The sequence below is a fragment of the Microplitis demolitor genome, chromosome 4 (assembly GCF_026212275.2).
Source record: "Microplitis demolitor isolate Queensland-Clemson2020A chromosome 4, iyMicDemo2.1a, whole genome shotgun sequence".
Classification (NCBI taxonomy): Eukaryota; Metazoa; Arthropoda; class Insecta; order Hymenoptera; family Braconidae; genus Microplitis; species Microplitis demolitor.
The window spans coordinates 22,453,358-22,473,633 of NC_068548.1; the positions used below are offsets into that span (position 1 = coordinate 22,453,358).

General features: G+C 29.2%; 1 protein-coding gene across 2 annotated transcripts in view; it reads left to right on the forward strand.

Moving 5' to 3' along the window:
* Window positions 1-20,276, forward strand: part of LOC103577489 (uncharacterized) — a 43,987-nt gene that overhangs the window by 11,784 nt on the left and 11,927 nt on the right. The window contains exons 1-4 of one of the 2 annotated variants that reach the window (XM_014444357.2): window positions 235-776; window positions 9,875-10,159; window positions 16,996-17,389; window positions 17,699-19,252. In XM_014444357.2, coding sequence (XP_014299843.2) covers window positions 10,037-10,159; window positions 16,996-17,389; window positions 17,699-19,252 — 2,071 coding nt within the window. In that variant the 5' untranslated portion in view covers window positions 235-776; window positions 9,875-10,036. Of the gene's footprint in view, window positions 1-234; window positions 777-9,874; window positions 10,160-16,995; window positions 17,390-17,698; window positions 19,253-20,276 lie in introns of those variants that run through there. The other variant, XM_008558026.3, reaches the window with a different exon arrangement.

Consider the following 20,276-nt stretch of genomic DNA (forward strand, 5'->3'; position numbering starts at 1 on the left):
TCTTCTCCGCTCGCGTCAGTGTTTTAACGAAAAAATTACTACCTCGCATTAATTAATAATAATTACATATGTATATATCCACACATACATATATTTATACATATAATTATACCGAAAGTGAAGTAGATATAAATTTAATCGCTGCAATTAAATTTCATAACAAAAATAATTTAAAAATTATCTGGCTCAAAGGTTATAAAGGTCTCGCGCGCGCATCAGTTGGGATAAAACAATTACAATCGATTAAAAACACTTAAATCGATTACAACGATTCGAATATTTAAATTACACGATAGATTGTAGGCGAAAAATTTTCTCATGCTCGAGACTCGGTACGAACAAAAAGGATGTAATTATTTAAAAACGTGTATCGCAATATCAATAATTCTCAATACATTAAAAATCAATAAACCGCGACATTTAAATGGGCACTATAAAGATTTAAAATTTGTCATAAATATTCCTGTTGATTCGCAATCGGAACAGTTTCCGTTACTAGTCAGCAGTTGCAAGTTACTGGTTGGTGGCTGATATTTAATTCTGAATACAGCAATTGCTGAATAATGAAAAATGAATATAAATAAATAAACATGACAACACGACTATGGAGTTGTAGCAAAGCTGGAAGTTATATACTGGTATGAAAGAAATTCCTCCAGCATGGGAACCAGTCTGATTTCCGTTACGCAGCGACCAAGAAAATATACTTGTACTCGACATGTGTGACTTTTAAAAGTAACTTATATCAGTTATATTAATCAGTGATATTTACTAATGTAAGTACCATTTTAATAATTAATATTTAATGCAAGGGCTTGATATTCTGTAGTTTTATTGCGTCTGTGTAATGAATGAGTTTAAATGTAGCAGATGACAGTAGTTAGCAGACATTTGAAATTTAAATAAATTTTTTTTTAAATAAATAATAAAAAAAAATATTTCTAAAAAAATGCACATGTAGAAAATTTAATAAACTATACGTGCAATTTTTCAAAATATTTATTTTTTTGTTAGAAAAAATCAAAATATTGTTTAATGTCTGCTAACTTTGTCATATGTAGCAGACATATAATTTTTTAATTACACATAAAAAAATTAAGTAATTAATGTAATAAAATTTTTGAAAAATGCATGTATTGAAATTTGAATTTTCTGAACATGCATTTTTTTATTTTTATTTTATACACATTTTAATTAATTATTTAAAAGTTTTAAAAATTGTCAGATGTCCGCTAATTTTTATGATACTGAAGTTTGCAAACGTCAAATAATTTTTGAAATTAAAAAAAAATAATAAATTGTTAAAAAAAAAATATTTAGAAAAATTGCACTTGTAGTTTTTTTTATTTTCTACAAGTGCATTTTTTAGTTTTTTATTTTTGTAATTGATTTGATGAAAAAAAAAAATCCAAAAATTTTTTATTGATTGCTAACTTCTGGATCATATAATTTTTCTATCATGTGTAATGAAGACCATGAAAGATTTGTTTGGTTGTGGACACGCGTGTTAGAGTCATAGTCTGGTATCTGGTATGGTCATTTGTTGAAGACGGTCTCGACGTGATTACGTAAAAAAGAACGAGATAAATCATAGACGTCGGTGTCCTGTGGATAACATTTATTATATGTTCACTATGCAAGAATATATATATATATATAAATTTGTGTAGTGTTACGTAATAAATAAATATATATGTAGATAATATGTGTACGGTTGCATGTATTTATAAAGAGGTGAAGAGAAATATGTGTATGTTACATTTAAAAAATAGACGAAGACTCGTCTTGCATTTAACATACATTGACATTATGTGTGTTATGAAATAAGATAATAATATATAAATATAAATAAAAATAATATTATTTCGACTGATGACACCACACTCATTATTCGCGGTACTTATTTTAAAAATATTCTTTTCAAACAGCCTATTCCTATGCTAATTTACGGTTTTTGCCTCGCCTACTGATATTAACCAAATGCCAAAACGCGATCTTACGCAGCTATAATTAAATGTAAATTCAACTTTTAAAAAAAATATTGCTTTACTTTTTTAGTCTGTTATCAAATCATCTATAATTTAAACTTTTTTTTTATCAGCAAAAAATTTAAATTACTTAAGAATTTAAATAATTTTTTTTATTGATCTAGAATTCTATTTTTTGTTCATTTTTTTTTTTTTAATAAAAAATTTCTTGTACTTGATTAAATAATTATTCGAAATTGAATGCAAAATATTTTTCAATTGACGTAAATTTTAGTCGATTACTCATTTGGTTGATGAAAAAAATAATAAGTTATTATAAATATGAGTAATTTTTTATTAAGAAATTTGCCCAGTCGCTGAATACTGCAGGCATTTTATTTCAAACATAAATTTATGGTTTTAATATAAATTGCAATATAATTCGAGATATTAAATAATTTTATTGCAGATTCATGTTGCCCTCAGTTAAAATATTGCAAAGCTAAGATTTTTATATACATTTTCAAGAATTATAAGGCGACCCAGTCATAAAAGGATGTAGTAGTTTCAAAATAACTTTTTTAATTGAACAATAATTGCTTAGATACTCAAAATTACTCAATTACTTGGTATCTAATTATAATCATCAGTGATAAAAGATTAAATATAAAAAATTAGTTAATATAGTATTGAGTAAAAAATATAAATTAATACATTAGCTTAGATTTTCGCAACCCCGGATTCACATCCTGACCAAACGCATTATTAATAAATTTAAATATCATAATCTATTCTTATTATCATAATTATTATTCTTCTAGCCTTACATAACATTTTTCACGCGTAAAAATGCATAAATGTTTTTTTTCTTCTTTTTTTGCGGGTACTCGTCGCGCTACGACGCCTATTTGTTGTGAAATTAAAATTTTAATTGTGGCTAAAAAATTTACACAATACCTTTTACAAACCCATCAATCATTATCTATAGCAAATAATTTATTGCATTACATATGAATAATTATAAATATATAAATTAAATAAGAAACTTTTACAACCGTATACTGTAAAAAGTCGGGAGTGATTGGAATTTTATGTGAAGATTAAATAAAATACATGATCCAGAAGTTAACAGACAATTCAAAATTTTCACATTATTTTTTCAAAGTAAATTACAAAAAAAAAAAAAAAAAAAAATATGCACATGTAGAAAATTTAATAAACTGTAGGTGCAATTTTTCAAAATATTTTTTTTTTTTATTATTTATAGCTTTAAAAAAAATTCAAAAATTATTAAAAGGGCTATCTGCGTGATACTCGTTAGCAGACGTTTAATAATTTTTGGTTTTCTTTTAAAACCATAAATTATAAAAAAGAAATATTTCAAAAAAATGCACCTGTAGCTTTTTTAATTCTCTACACATGCATATTTTTAGATTTTTTTTTTTTTTTAATTTATTTATTGAAAAAAAAATCCGAAAATTTAAAATTGTCATCTGCTCCGTATTAATTCCCCATTTACTCTGGATTTAATCCTCGTTCATTCTGCAAATTTTTTACAGTCTACATACATTTGCAAAGAGTAACAAAAAAAAATTGCACGTGTCAACGTATAATTATTTACATGAATAATATTATCATTACAACTTATCATTTTTTGTTTACCATCTCACATATCACTTTTACAAATATTTATAATACTTGTCTCTTATTAACTAGCATCAATTGTTTGAATTTTAAATCTCACGTTATTTTTACTTATTGGTTCTATTTCATCAATCAATCAATTAATTAATTAATTAATTAATTAAACTATATTAAATAAAACATTAACAAGAAAATATTTGAAAGTTTAAACATTGCATTACATTAAATAAATAAATAATCAGCTTTCATGAGCGCAAATAATCCGTTAGTGCGTCGTTGTCGTCGTGACATTTTCCTTACATCGCGACGAGAGACATACACACCAATTTACATTACATTTGCATCTTATTAATTCCAATTTGCTCTACATGATATACAAGATCTACGCTGCCAAGAATTCACTTTAATATATAAATTTTTTTTTTAGTTTAACATTTTTTACTATCAGTTATTACTAAACTATTTACTATTTTGATTACTAGTTTTTTTTTTAAATTTTTCTATTAAAATCGTGAAAGGAATGGAAAGGAACGAACATGAATTACTGCATTGGCTAGTAGTATGAGAGATAAATTTCAAAATTTATGATATCGTTTGAGATTGATTAATAATGATGGAAATAAAAAAATAATAATCAATAATTAAAGGCTGAGATAAACGGTTGATTTCACTGGGTTTGGAAGTATAACTGATAGTGTCGTGAGTTGTTATTTGCTCCCGATTCAAATGAATTTTCACCTTGCATTATACACACTTTTTACTCTTTTCTCAGTGTAACAGCTTATTGCTGCTCGCGGTAAACTTTCGCCCGGCTGCCGCGGGTTTTAAATGAGAGGAAGAGAGAGAGATGATGATTCTGTACTGGAGAGTGTTTGTTAGCAGGTTATCGAGTGTCGTATCGTACTTATTATTATTATTATAAAAGCGTCATTCAATGCAATTGCCACTCCTTTTCTTTCAATACTCCCACATATATTTATAATAAATATAAATAAATAATTACGAAAGTTATAGAATTTAAATTACGGTTAAAAATTACAACTGCTGCTAGATTTTTTAAAAATAATTTTTAAAATTCGTATTCGGATACTTTACGAATCGAGACGTTGGGTAAAATTTTCTGAAAATTCTGAAAAAAATAAGGAAAATTGTGATAATTATTATTAAATTTTTTAATTTGATTTTTTGAAAAAAAAAAAAAATGACCTGATTGATGCAAATAATTATTTGAAAAAAAAATTAAATTTAAAATCTTAGTAGAGAGTGTGATGGATAAATAATGATAACTTAAAAATAACATGAATATAATCAGAGATATAAATAAAAATAATGATCATGCGAAAATACTCCAGATTGTGGTCAAGAGTCCACTTTCAACCGTCGATGAAAGCCGTTTACCTATATTATAATCGTCTATATCATTTATTACTCCAATTTTACCTTTCAGTAGATAAAATAAACAACGATATATATAACAATAATTTTTTTTAAACCGCAAAACAAACATACAAGTTTTTAACCGAGGAAGAAAGTATCCAGTAATTATTTTTATAATTTAAACAAATAATTTAAATTTCAGTTACTGCCGTAATTTAAATTCTTTATTCATTTTTATTTGAATCAAATATTTTTTTACTGTACTATTAGCTAACGATTATTCAAATCCCCAATATACTCTAAATTTATTCATTTTTTATCATAAAAAATTTTTCAGGCAGAAATTAAATTCTTCGTAATAAATTTTTTTTGTTCTGTCCGAAAATTTTTTTGATTAAAGAAATAAGTGACGTTTGAACATCCAGCATTAAACACTTCCTGAGATAACCGAAATTCAGGTTATCTTGAACCGATTGTTTGCTAAATCTTTATATTGTGCCAAACGATCGAGCTGTGACCGCACGAAGGTGTTGCGAAATCGGAATTAATAAAACATCGAATTAATAAAAGCGTCGATGACCGCCCGCTACCCAAAAAGAAGAAGTAGGCAAAAACAAACTAATTCAACAAGACCTACATGTGTAAATATAAACACTAATACAAATCTATACATTAAAGATTTTATTGGAGACAAGACTATATATATACATATACATATACATATTAAATAGTTAGTAGTAAAAGATGTGGACCACACGGTGTCGAGAGAGATCGGCAAGTGGCACGCACTGACCTAGGATCCCATAGAGGCCGGTTCTTCCATTCGGGTTGTATCTTATATCTTTCGATTCATCTACTATACTATAATATATATTATAATATACTATAATATAAAACTATAAACTCTACGCATATTCACTACCAACTGGTACACGGTGTTTAGTTGTGTGATAGGAAAGTGATCAGGTTCAAGATAGTTTTATCTAGGCCATTCCCGCATCGTTGATCCCATGTCTTGTGTTTTTATTTTCTTTTATTTTCATTCGGAAATTATTCATTCTTATATCAAATCTATTACATCATATCAAATTTATTTTTTCTTACACTTAAAATATTTTCACTTTCGAATTTTATTTGCCTATTCGCAGAAATGATAATTTATTGAAAAAAAATTATCCAGTAATTAATTCAAATATTTGAATAATTTTGAGTAGAGAATGTCTTTCAGGTTATATAATTTTTTGTTTGAAATTTTTCGCGGCTCACATTGCTCGTCAATGCCCATGTTGTGCTTTGTAGCTTAAAAATTTCATGGGTCACAAAATCTTAGCATTCTCTCAAGTGTCTCTGATCCAACATTAAAACCGTTGCTCAGCGAAAAATACCGTTATCAGGTCATTTGGCAGCTCCAGGATTAAGTGTAACGAGATCAGTCAAATGACCTCGTGTTACCTTGTCAGCATGTCAATAATTTCACTACCAAAACCACAAGATATTTATCTTTGGTGTTAATTAGCATAAACTATTATCTTTTAAACACAACACGAATCCACAAAATGTTCTAGATTGTTTAAAGCAGCCTTCATTTATTACCTTGGCTCGAAATTCAAAAACGTCAGACAATGCTACGATTGTTGCAAGCTTAAACAATAGACTCAAAGACTCCAACTACATAATTTCGATAGTTGTATTGCTATTGATTGACTTTACAAGTAAAGCAATACAAATAGTCAGTGTGTCGTATTTAAAATGCAGGTCAAGAAGTCTCGGGAAAAATTCGAACATCGGTCTCCAAGCATTACAATGTACTTTTAACTGTACTCGGTGTATAAAAGCTTGTTTCAGCTTTATTAATGCTGTGTCATAATAATTTCAGTGAGTTGATGTGTGTTGCATTATAAATTTATGTATATATGTACATCAAAAAGTATGTACTTAATAACAACATTTAACCGCATATTTTTTTATTATCTTACTCATTTTTTTTTATTTCGTCCATTCTTTTGAATTTACGGTAATAAACTCTTCCGCTTCTCTTCTCTCCGTTAGTCTTTTTGTCGTTCGAAAGTCCTCAATTTCACCGTTTCATACTAAATACCAGGCCAATTGCCAATGTTTCTATTGTTTAACAAAAAAAAAAAAAAAAAGAAAGTAATCACTGCAGTTTTATTTTATTCAAATTAATCTATCAAAAAAATATATTTACATAATTAATTTCTCCAAGAATATTTATTTTTTACTACTTACAACTTATTTTTTAATCACTATTCTGTTTGTACAATAAAATAGGATAATTTTAATGTAAATAATTATAATACTACATACAAAGTGAATTAAATTTCTCTATAAAATTATTCAAATTTATTTAAATCGCTTAATTAAAAATTTTTACAAATAATTACAACATTTAATATCGGGCATTTTATGTTTTTTAAAAATTCTAATGTAGAAAACTGATAAAGCTATATTAAATATAATAATAAAATAAAAAATATATCTGGTTAAACTAGTACTCTAAATAATATAATAATTATTATAATAATTATCCAAGCTGCCGTTGTTGTCGTGAACATAAGCCACTCCATTTTTGTCAAGAACGGGTTTTATTTTTCTCAGCAAACCCCCGTATAGTTCGCTAAGAAGTACTGCAAGAATAATAAAAAGTATAAGCACAAGTACAAGTACTAGTAGAAGAAGAATAACAACAGCAAGAACAAGATGAACAAAAAGAAGTTTTGACTAATGTAACTTTAGAGTTCCTCAGGATTTACACAGTGCAGTATAGAGTACGTCTATAATCCGTTGGTATGGGTTCAGTTCCACGGTATATTCTACTCACATTCGACATTAGTCTTTTTAAATAAGTCTAAAGTAACTGAGTACTCAGTATTATGTTGTATAGTACGTAAAAGAAGATATTGCTAATCCTATCAGGAACGGAAACTAGTTTGCTGTATGTGGATACCGTTCCATGCATCTATATCGCGTTATTTTTCATTATTCATTGGATATATTATACAAATATATATATAGATAAGTGGTAGGGTCGACGGTCTGCTACATATTTATCTAATATGTATATATTGTATATATACATATACATATGCTGATGTAATAAATTAAATTGCAGATCGTGAGATCGGCTTGAACATTAACAGAGAATGTTTTTCAAATAGAATCTCAATTACTATTTAGTTTGTAATAAAATAATATACGTTGGTATGGGCTGTTGTCTTATCTGCAATGTTTGCATTTGGTATTGAGTATATAATCGGTACATGTGTCCAATTGATGTTCGGCACGCGTAATATTATACGGTGTACATTTGTCTTCTTGGGAATTCAAACGTCAGATATAACTGTCGTTTTATTGTTCGTCATTAATTAGCGGTTGCATATTTATCTATCTGATTTTGAATATATATAAATTAGATAGTGAAGCTCGTAAGAAAGTTGTTAATTATAATTATTAGAGGGAAGTTGAGAAAAATCATTGAGAAAGTGATCGGATGGTTTTTTTTTTTTTTTTTTTTTTTTTTTTTTTTTTTTTCGATTTGTGCATGGGTAATGGGAATGCAGAGATGTATGGATAGACCTATAGAACTGTTGTCTGTTGTCAATCTCAGAGGATGGATCGATCGAAATCTCGATAAATGAGTAGGCTGGACAAAACATCCGGCAGGCAATTATTCCAACTTTGGACAGCTCATAATAGATGACTTGCATATGTCTGAGCACGAGTCTTGTAAAAGCTTGCTATCAATTAATGTAGACATCTTGTTTTTTTTTTTTTTTTTTCAACATTTCGCATTCAATGTTCAAAATTTGATGTATAGCATAAAGTTTCATTTTATTGATTTTATAGTTAACAATTGACGTAATACTTAGTTTTTCAAATCAATTTGATTTTACTCGAATCGAAATATTCGACGGTATAATGACAGTTAAATGTACTTTGTTTGAACTGAATTTTAAACGGAAGGTCGACAGTTCGATTCCATCAAGGTTTTTTTTTTTTTGAACGTGATTAAAATTTTGTTTTTTTGACTTTTATAATAATTAAATTTCAATAATAAAGTAATTTGAGTCAGGTATAAAGGGATAACAGTTCAAGGTGACATGTGAAATTTATAATCCGCTGAAATTTTTGAAGGCTGTTGTTAATCTGAATGTGATATTTCTAGTGGGCATATCGGCTGGATTAAACATTTTATATTTAGTTACGAATGATGAAGAGATATGCTATTAAAAGTGATTTAACATGTCGTGGGCAGAGTAATTCATTTGAATAACTGATAATAAAAAAAAGTTTATTCAAGACAGTATTTTACGTAACCATTGGGGGATTAACAAAGAAAAAAAATTGACCGCAAGAAAATCAGATTGTATCGAAAAAAAAAATAAACTAACATCAAAAAGTTGATTAGACAGCATTAGACTATTAGATATTGTCTAGACACAAGACTTTCGACTTTCTACGTGACAACTGAAAGAGGCTTGGATCGAAAAGCTACGAAACTTTGGTCCGTTATTGTGCAAGTATTTATTAGCCGTTACATCTCCATCCTCCTCAAGTAGTTTTATCTGTCTGATAGCCACACTAGTGGTGAATAATAAAAATTGCGTCAGTTCCATTGTAAAAGTGATGCAACTCGATCGCCGGATTTTTGCGCAAACTCTTTAAGATGAAATCTGATTATAAATTTCTCTAAAACGTTTTTAAATATTTGAATTTTAAATCGTTTATGAAATAATATCACACATAATTTTACCATATATACATATATATGAGGAGGTTATATAACTCGATATAATAATTTGAATGATAAATAAACTGGCCGATTGAATAATTACTAATAAATTATGTTAATTATTTTTTGATTTCAGTTGCCATGAGGATGAACATCATAACTTGTTTATGTGCGCAACCATCACCAGGCAAATGTTTTGAATTATATGCTTATGACGGAAGAATAATTACCAGTAATGAAATAGTAGCTGTAATAGAAGATAAAAATATAAGTTGTAATAATAAAAGAGTAGACGGGAATGACCATGACGAGTGTGGCTGTTGGGCCGGCTAGCCTCGGAGCGCCTTCAGCGATGCTCGGCCCCAAGAGATATCTTCAGCAGGGCAACACTTCTAATCCATCATCACCCACACCTAATAAAGTAAGTTATTAACACTGTTTGTTGGTTGACGCTCTTTAATTGAGACTAAACGCTTCATATTAACCCTATAAGTGTTGCTAATCTCTTAATGCTAATTTATCACTGATTGCTTGATTCATATATTTTTTTATCTACTAATTAGTTTTAATTACATACTTTACATCTTATCTAAAAATGACAGATTTTTTTTTAAGTCTAATTCCTATTAAACTATTGAGGTTACGTAAAAAGTCAATCAATACTTTTTTGTAGGAAATTTAATTCTCTACAAATTTGTTCCTATACATTTTTATCATATCTTTTATAATTTCGCCAGTATTTAAATTTAAAGTTAAATTTTTATAGAATGACATTTTTTTTGGTTTTTAGAAAAGTACTTTGACATTTAAATTAAATTCTGGCTAAACTATCAAAGATATGATGAAAGTGCATAGGAACAAATTTGTAGAGAATTAAATTTCCTACAAAAAACATCTTCGTAAATTTTTACGTAAACCCAGTAGTTACCGAGTTATTTTAATTGGAGCCAAAAAAAAAAAAAAAAGTAAACACAAACTATTATTAAAATAACAATTTATTATTTAAAAAATAGGTTTTAGTTATTAAGTATAATTATTAAATACAATGACAGCAATTACACATAATTACACAATGACAAATAATTAAAATACCTGAATATTAGAAATAATTATAATTACAATAATAAATTGAAAAAAAAATAAATATTCATATTTTCTTTTTCTTAAAAAATAGAAAATGAATAAAAAAAATTCAATGTCGTTACAAAACAACGTAGTTTTAAAATTTTCAAAAGTTCGTTCAGTGATTTCACGTGAAAGCGTAGCTCGTTATGCTACACGATTATCTCGAGCGATTAATTGGCACGGCGAACTTATTACGCAATCCGATGAATGTACGCCGACCTATCGTTCGATCTAGATATTATTTAATTTATTTTATTTAATTAAGCTTATTTTTTTTAAACATAACTAAATATATTACAATCCTCCATTCACAAGTGCCTGAGTCAGAATTAATTTTTTTTTTTAATCGGGTCTCGGGTCGTCAAGATATTTTTTTTCCTCAATGAATATTTTAATTTTATTACATTTTGAGCAATTGTTGTTTTTTTATTAAATGTGATGTTGAAAATGAAAGTGTATTAACATATAAAGTAACGTGTAAAGTAGTTTAGGTTCGAAAGTCAACTAGATAATAAATAGCTTCCATTAAAAGCAAAGACAAAAATATTTTTTACAGATTTTTTTTTTAAATGCTTGAGTTTTTGTGTTATTTATGTAATATTACATTTATGATACAGTATAATACTTGAACTATTGCATTACAAGAAGGAAAACAAGTTTTGTAAAGCTGAAAATTCTGAAATTAAAACGATTTATGAAGGACGTTTATTTGATGAGGAGATTTAGTTACTTGGTTTCAACTTTCTAGAATAATTTAATAAAATTCAATTTTTTTAAAATATTTTATTAAATTAAATTAAATTTTTATTAAGTATGCAGGAAAAAAAAATTGTTTTGAGATTAGAGGCACGTAGTTTATATTGCGAGTGTAAATTCAAATTAAGAGAGATAAGAAATATGTAATAGAGGAAAAACGTAATTGGGAAATTTGATATAAGGGTATGTGAGAAGTTATAACATCGAGGCTCGTTTCACGTTTCTTTATTTTATTTTTTTCTAATTTTTACGTCGTCTTAAAGTTACGTCGTACGCGGATGGTGTTGTGCAACGGACAGACATCATGAGTGTGCGGCTACGGCAAATCAACCACCGTGACCCTCATGGATCGTGCAAGGATGAGTGAAAATGCGACACTCATCGCAATCACCATTAACTTTATATTAAAGTAATTTTATTAAATGCTTCCGCTAGATTTCTGTGGAAATTTAATAATGGAATTTTTTAACTTGTCTTTATTAAACTCTGTCCCGGAAAATTTTTTGTTTAATTTACATAATTATTTTTTAATTACTTGGGTTTTTTTCTTCACTGTCCGTCAAAAAATTCCTCGATTACTTCGAGATTTATAGAAATAAATTTTTAAATTAACTTCTACAGAAGAAAGAGGGAAAAATCTTATTCGAATTTAAAATACAAAATTTGAAATTAAAAAAAAAAAATCGTTACTTTTGAAAAACTTTTTTAGGTTGGCTCATTTTACCCCACATTCTGAATTTTTTTATGACTAGATCATATTAGTGTCCAATTTTTATATAAAGACGTTGCTCGAAAATCTCAACTTTGAAATTTGAAAAATTTAAAATTTTAAGTCTAAATTGTCCCGCGCAATTAATCTCAGGAATTTTGAAAATTAAAAAAAAATAATTAAAGTATAGGAATTCAATATTTATCACTATCAATTAAAACTTATAATTAAAAGAAACTATTTTAATTGAATCCCATCATTGGAATAAAACAATTCAATTAAAAATCCCAGTAAATTAATTAAAATAAATAAAACCGTCACAAAACAAAATCTAAAAAGCACATAATTTAATAATTAATAATAGCTTACGAGTATTAAATCACCTCGATCCAGCGATAATTATTTAAAAATAATTGACAATAATAATAATAAATATTCAAATTATATTACCCGATCTAATAAAATAAAAAAAAGCAAATCGTCAATTACCGTCGGTTATTGACTTTTACTATGACTTCCGTGTAATTTACTTTTATTTAATGCTTGTAAACGACGCCCGCATATTTCTCTTCATCATCAGTACTTAGTACAGTCCATATACCAAGCAGTTGCAGCGTAGTCGCACACTACGTAGTTCTAAGTCGTGAGGCGCATCACCGAGGAAATTCAACTAAGTACCAAGACTAAGACCAAGTCTAGCTCTAAGTGAATATATCCCAGCATATGCTGCAACTTAACCACTATAAGACACCGTCTCGTCTAATATGTTCCGTATACTTAATCAGCAAAGTTATTCTCATACTGGAGCACACATCACATCAACCGAGAATCATCTCCATATTCCAGAGCTCGCTTTTCCTCCATTATTTTTTTTATTATTATTCTTATCTCTCACAATCTCCATCTCTACTTGTAACTTCGCTTTTTACTCAGTGCAGATACCTGTATTCTTTATATTTTTTATCTAAGACCGGGACTGAAAGAGATAGAGAAGGAAGAGACGGAAGAGTGGCTGCTGTACACTCGATAAAATTAACATCCTGATTATTAAAGATGAAATAATATAAAATTTTAAACGCTAAATTAAAATTTCATCCCTGAAATAAATATATACTTACGTACCGGATCCATCTAGAGAACCGTGTGAAATTTATACGATCCAAGGTATCAATTAGACGTGAAATGGAATTTAACTTTCCCCAATGCAAAGAGAAGATGATTACTCCGATTTATTTTTATTGGAGAACCAGAGCCAGGTGTATCATTGTTTGAAGACCGATAAAAATAATTTCGTGAGTGGAAAAGTACAAAAAAAAAAATAAATAAAATTTAAAATTGTAAATACGTTTGACGGTTATAATTTTTGAGCAATAAAAGAAAAGGTATTAAAGGTTATTTTATTTTTTTTTAATGCTCAGAGAATTTTAGTCGCTTTCTCTTGTCTTCACGTTCGTGTACGTCTTTGCCTTCGCCTTCACCATTGAACATCAGTTGTAAAATGTCTTTCCGAAGGAAGTTTATATTAAGGAAGAGATGGGTACTCTTGGTTGTGGTTAAAACTTAAAACACGTGCTTGTAATATGAGTGTGTGTGTCTATGGGCATGTATTACTTTCGCAGAGCTGTGAATTAGCTTGGCGGTCTCACCTGCGTGATGCGCGCATATCTTGGGACAATGGGCGGTCTCTCTGGACTTCCGGTTTCACGATTAGCTGGTAGTACAGGATCGTTGCACTCAGCCACTTAAACTTCTCACTCATTCAATATCGCTCACTGACGACAAAGCTTATTATACACCAGTAATTTATACTGAAAACAAAATTAACTCGTTTTTTTTTTTTTTTTTTTAATTTATCGTTTTCGAAAAATTATTGCTGGTAATTTTTTTACGTCAGCAATTTTGGTTTACAAAAGAAATTTAAATATGGCGCGGTACAGATTTATTTTTAATTAGTTTAGAAAATTATCACTAGAGGGCGAATGTAAAAAAAACTTCTCACAAGGAAATATCTAAGAGTAGTTGATACATTGAAAAAAAAAAATAAAACCAACTGATTTTAAAAACTGACGGAAATAAAGTTAAGTATTTAAATTATAGGAAATTTTATGTAGAAAATGGTAGAAAGAGGGAATTTTTGATCATTTTGAGTTGGGTTCGAACCCACGCTCTCATCAATCAGAGTCTTCTACACAGTTCATAGAAGACCCAATATATTGAGTAAATTCTTAAAAAAATCAAGTACATTTACAATTCTACGATTTATATTTTAATAAACCTTTAAAGCCCTCTTTCTTATTTCTTTCCATTATTGAACGTGACCTACCGGCTCACACTTTACTTATAAATTTATTTTTCCCAACTCAATCCATCCAAATAAAATGAACGCATACTACCAATTACTTATACATTTTATAACACAATAAAATATACTTGGTATTAAATAAAAATATATATGAAATTTATTCATATAAAAATAACTTTATTAAACACTAAAAAGTTTATTCGTTTAAAATATTCAAAGTAATGTCTAATTTATTACAAATTCAAGTTATCAATTAACATTCACGATTATAAAATATGTCTTTTGAGAAAGTATCGAGGACTTCTAGGCACTAAGTTAATATAATACGATACAACATATGCGTCCTATTTTTCCTCAAATAATTTCTCTTATTCAATGCTACACATTTTTTTTACACAAATTATACCAATTATTTATTATTAAAAAGAAAATTTTTTTCTCGTAAAGAAAAGCTTTAGAATAATTTTCTTAACAATGAACTTTTTAATTTTTATGTTTCTTTAGATTTTAATTACAGAAGTCGGAATTTTTAAAGTTCACTGTCAGCAACGATTTTTTGAAAAAGAAAAATTATCAAACGAACTTTTTTTACACAGAGGGTTTAGTATATTAATAAGTAAATAAAAATAAAAATATAGAAAAAGTAGTGTAATGTTTTATGTAGCTAGAGTTCGATGTCCGTTGGTAAATGATCACAACACCTGTCTACATATGACGCAGGTGTAGAGTACTCCGTTACGCGACCATGAGGACAGTATATTTACAAAAGTGGACATTAAGGAATTTCCTGGTTCTTAACATAATATATTCGTGTCATTAGTGGACCAACTGGAAAAAAAAATGTAGATAAAGAAACGGTTTAATTAAGAAGTTATCTCGTGTTCTAAAATTCTAAATCTATTATTAGTAATTAGTAATTATGACGACACAAATAAATTAAGTAAACAGTACTAAAGTATCCGGGATATGGAAATTGATAACGGAAACAGATAATTTTATAAAATTTTTTTTCTTATAAGATTTTTGTAATTGATTATTTTAAATAATTGTATAATTAATTATTTCGTTGTCCTCATTTTTTTGTTAAACGGATAGTAACTGTTGCTCAATTAAATAATGTAATTATTTATGCAATAATTGTTAATAGCAAAAAAATTAATCGCTATTAATATAAAAATTTTTTACACTGCACTTTAAATTTAAATTTCTTTCAAACTACTAGTTTTATGTAAAAAGTTGTCAGTATCTTTTTTGTAGGAAATTTAATTCTCTATAAATTAATCTCAGTACATTTTTATCGTATCTTTGATAGTTTAGACAGAATTTAAGTTTGAAGATTTAAAAATTAAGAATCCTTGAGAAACTTTTTTTTTTAAAGTTATTGGAGTTATAATTTAAATTACGGCCAAACTATCAAAGATACGATAAAAATGTATGAATACATTTTTGTAGAGAATTAAATTTTCTATAAAAAAGATATCTTTAACTTTTTTCGTAATCCCAATAGTTTGCACGCTATCTGACTTGGAGTTGAAATTCAATCCCAATTACTCTGAAAATATAATCTTTAAAAAAAATTTTCACACATTAAATTAACCTGATTAATCCACGACACTTAATAAGAATAATTTAAAGTTAAAAAATATATGATCGGATCATAAAGACAGGAAGTTTAACTCTCACTTTACTTCCTCCAACAAAAAAAGATTCTCTTGGTCTAAAAAAAAAAAACATATATATATTGCCCTAAAAAATAAAATTCTCGTTACACGAGGCGTATAAACACGAAAGTTATGCGTGCTTGAGTAAAGTACCTTTGGATTCATTGGAATTATTAGACATTAGTTAAACCACGGACATGGACTTTCGTGCGACCTGAGAGACCTCGTGGAGACCACGAGAGCTATACGAGAGTTATATTACGAGTCTCTCTACTTACATTAAATAAAACTCTATAGCTAACCAGTAAATATATAAGTATAAGTATATAAGTATAAATATAAAAGTAGTAGTGCAGAGTGCAGCAGTCTCTCATGCAAGTCCATCATTACGAAAAACGGTCTCGTGGTCTCTCACTTTATTTTATTAAATATGCATCGTTTTATTTCTACGTCGACGTATTACATGTTATCTGTCACAGAGGAAGATACATACTCCCAGGAATTCATGGATAACATGGAGTTTTATTCCATAAATTATACAGATTCACATATATTATACATCGTTACAGTCAAAAATAATAATAATAATATATGAATTAAAATTAGGGAAAGCCATAGAAAATGTATGAAGAAGAATTAAAATTTATTAACGGTGAGATAAACTGAGTAACGAGCTAATGAAAATGATAATTATCCTATTTCAGGGCTACGAGACACTGAGCAAGGGCAAGAAGTCGTGGAGCGTAAGGTTGGGTCTGTCACGACAAAGTCAGCCGTCCGATGAAACGACAAGTGGTTGGAGCACGATAAGCGGTGGCAGTGCCCTGTCCCGTCAAATGCTCTACGGCGAGCCATGGCTCTACGGCACAGTGAGATCTTCGCGCTCTAGCTTGGAACCCCGGGGTTTTCTGACCCCGCCTCCCCCACCACCTGGCGCTCCGATCCTCGTAGTCTGTTCTTGTCCCGAGTTCCTCAGCGGGACTACAAGGAAGCTGGGAAATTGCCGTAAGTGCGGAGGTCATCGGCTCGCTGGGATTCCTCTGGGAGGAACGTGCAGGATTCCTGCCAGCTCTGTTCGCACCAGACCCAGTCTTGCTGGTAATTTATTATTTATACTATTTATGTTTTAAGCCATTGACTGAAAGAGTAAATTACTCAGTAGGCCAGTTGTGGAATTTTTTAAGTTGACAGAAAATGCTGAGACAACCTAGACTCTGGTTACTTTTAAGGCGAACCAAATTTTTTGAACATTTAATAGAATTGTAGAATTTTTAAAACTGGGTCAATTTTATTTTTAGAGCTACAACTTGTTCATGATGAAGTTTTATTTTAATTTAAAAAACTGTCTCTGTATTTATTAATTATGTAGATAATTAATTCTTGATGTAATTTAAAACTATTTTATAGGAGTATTGAGACCATCAGTCGATGACCCCTACGATGTTATGCGAAGAAGTCGTTTAGTAGAGCCACGGTCACGTGCCAGAAGTATATCTCCTCACCGACAATCAAATCAACGTGACCAACGGAGTCAGAGTGTGATCCGTAACACAAAAGAACGTAAAATTAGCAACGCAAGTACCACAGCTGTTTCGCGCACCGAGTGGTTTGATACCGAAGTAAATTACGCTGATGAATTCACAAGAAAATCCCCCGCAGACGACTGGTGTAAAGAAAATTCCACGGATTCCAATAGTCCCTCAATAGCAACAACTCCACTATCCACATCGACGTCAACCCCGACATCGACATCGACATTTACTTCAGCAACTAGACTATCAAAGGGAAAAAACAAATGGCAAGAGCCATTACCGAGAACTAATGGACGCGAAACAGAAGATGTTAGCGTATCGACACTCGACTCGCGCAAAAGCATTCTCGAGTGTAATGTTAATCCGTACCTATTGGTAAAGAAAAACTTAACGACCAAGGATGAGGATGATTTGAGTGATGATCTGTCTGATAACGCTCTCGAATTAGACGATATATCATCTTCCAGTTTGTTCGATCCATCAAAAGTAAAATCAATCGAACGCTTACCCAACCGCGGAGCCGTCGCAGCCATCGGCGGCCAACGCATACGCGTTTTTAATGAAGTACGCGAGCTGATATCCGACGACGACGACAATGTTCCCTCAATTCAACCGGTCACGCGCATTCCCATCCCTAAAGTTTCACCCAAAAGACCACCGCGAAGACCCAAAGAAACAAAGTCCGTATTAAAAAGTATTCTCAAACGCGGGAAATCAGGAGCTTCAACGAATTTGACAGATGGCATTCGTAAAAATGTACTTTTTAATGTTAATAATATTATATTTGCACCAGAAAAATCTAATGACAGAAGAATCAGTAAAAATTCTTTGCATAGTAACAGTAATAATAATAATAATAATAATAATAATAATAATAATAATAATAATAATAATAATAATAATAATAATAATAATAATAATAATAATAGTAATAGTAATGTTAATGTCAATGGTAATTGTAAAGAAGATGACTTAGAGAAACCAATAATACCAGAAGAAGTAAAAGAACGCCCTAAATTTATAACAATTCCAAATATAAAAGAACCAAAACGTCAGGAAAAATTACCGAGTGATAAACTGAGTCCGTATTCGGGGGTTGACAAAAATGTTCAAGAAAATAAAATTATACCGGAAATAAAGACGACATTTCAAGACAGAAAGGTTACTAAGAGACCGGAAGTACCGGCAAGAAACAAAAAGATCGGTGATAATAAAATTATTAATAATGACAATAGTAAGAAAGAAGGGAGAGACTGCGATAAACATGCGGAACAAGATGGCGGGTTTTTGTCTATAATGGATTCGACAATTCCAAAGATTGAAGTACGGCCAGAAGATGAAACTAACCTGGAAATTGAAATCGAAGAGCTCAAGGATCGACTGACCGATATTGAGACTGATGACAAGGATTTGCTGCTCAAGGCTGATGGTAAGATAACTTTCACTTGTTTTTTTTTTAGTTGCTAATTGATTGATAACAGTAATTAATTTTTTTGAAATTATAACTGAGGGGTAATTTTTTATATTGAACGTTAAATGTTTAAAAACGGTTGCGGTTAAATTAATGGGTCGTTAATAAAAGTAATCCTTGAACTCGATGAAAAAATGAATATTGCAAGGATTATTATCAAGGATAACAGCATGGACAACTTTATGCTACTAGTTTAAGATATTGTAATACAACTATGATCGTAACGATCATAACGGTTATTACTTTTAAAAGATATTTCATTCATTACCTTGACATATCGTCATGCCTCTTATACACGCACGTTTATTCAAATCTTGATCCGGTGATCTTGATTTTATGTTTGAAAGTAAGTGTTCGCGTAAATTTATAAATAGAAATGATAATGAAAACGGGGGACAAAGATATGATAGTTTCATGTTTACGAGATTATTATATTTACGAGTATAAGTTGCTCGGGTTCTAAATTTAAGAGTTTGTTTTTCTCCAATGAAGCTTTTAAAATAATGATGTAGTTAATCTGGGGTTTTAATAGTGGAGTGGGTGGAGAGAAAGGTTTAAGGATCCGGATGACCCTGAACACACGTTTTCTTAACATTAACGACATGACCGTCTAATGTGTATGGAAACCTGTATGTGCAAATTATTCTGTTGAAGAAGTCCAGCGTAAGATAAGATAAGGTCATGGTTTAGATATTATTTATTTTTGTTGTCTTAACATAAAGTTAACAAGTAATTAATTTTATTTATTAAAGTTGTCCTCGGTAAAGGACATGAGTCTCAAAGAAATTAATTTACTTAATGTTTCACTAAGTTATTACTGTAAAGTCAAATTACTTATTGCATTTAAGTCTTATATATCTAATAAATTTTAATTTTATATATCGATTAATATATCGATTGTAGTAATATTCGATTTATCGATTTAATGCTAATTGGCTAAATTAATTTAATTTAAATTCAATAAATTAATTACATGTATCGA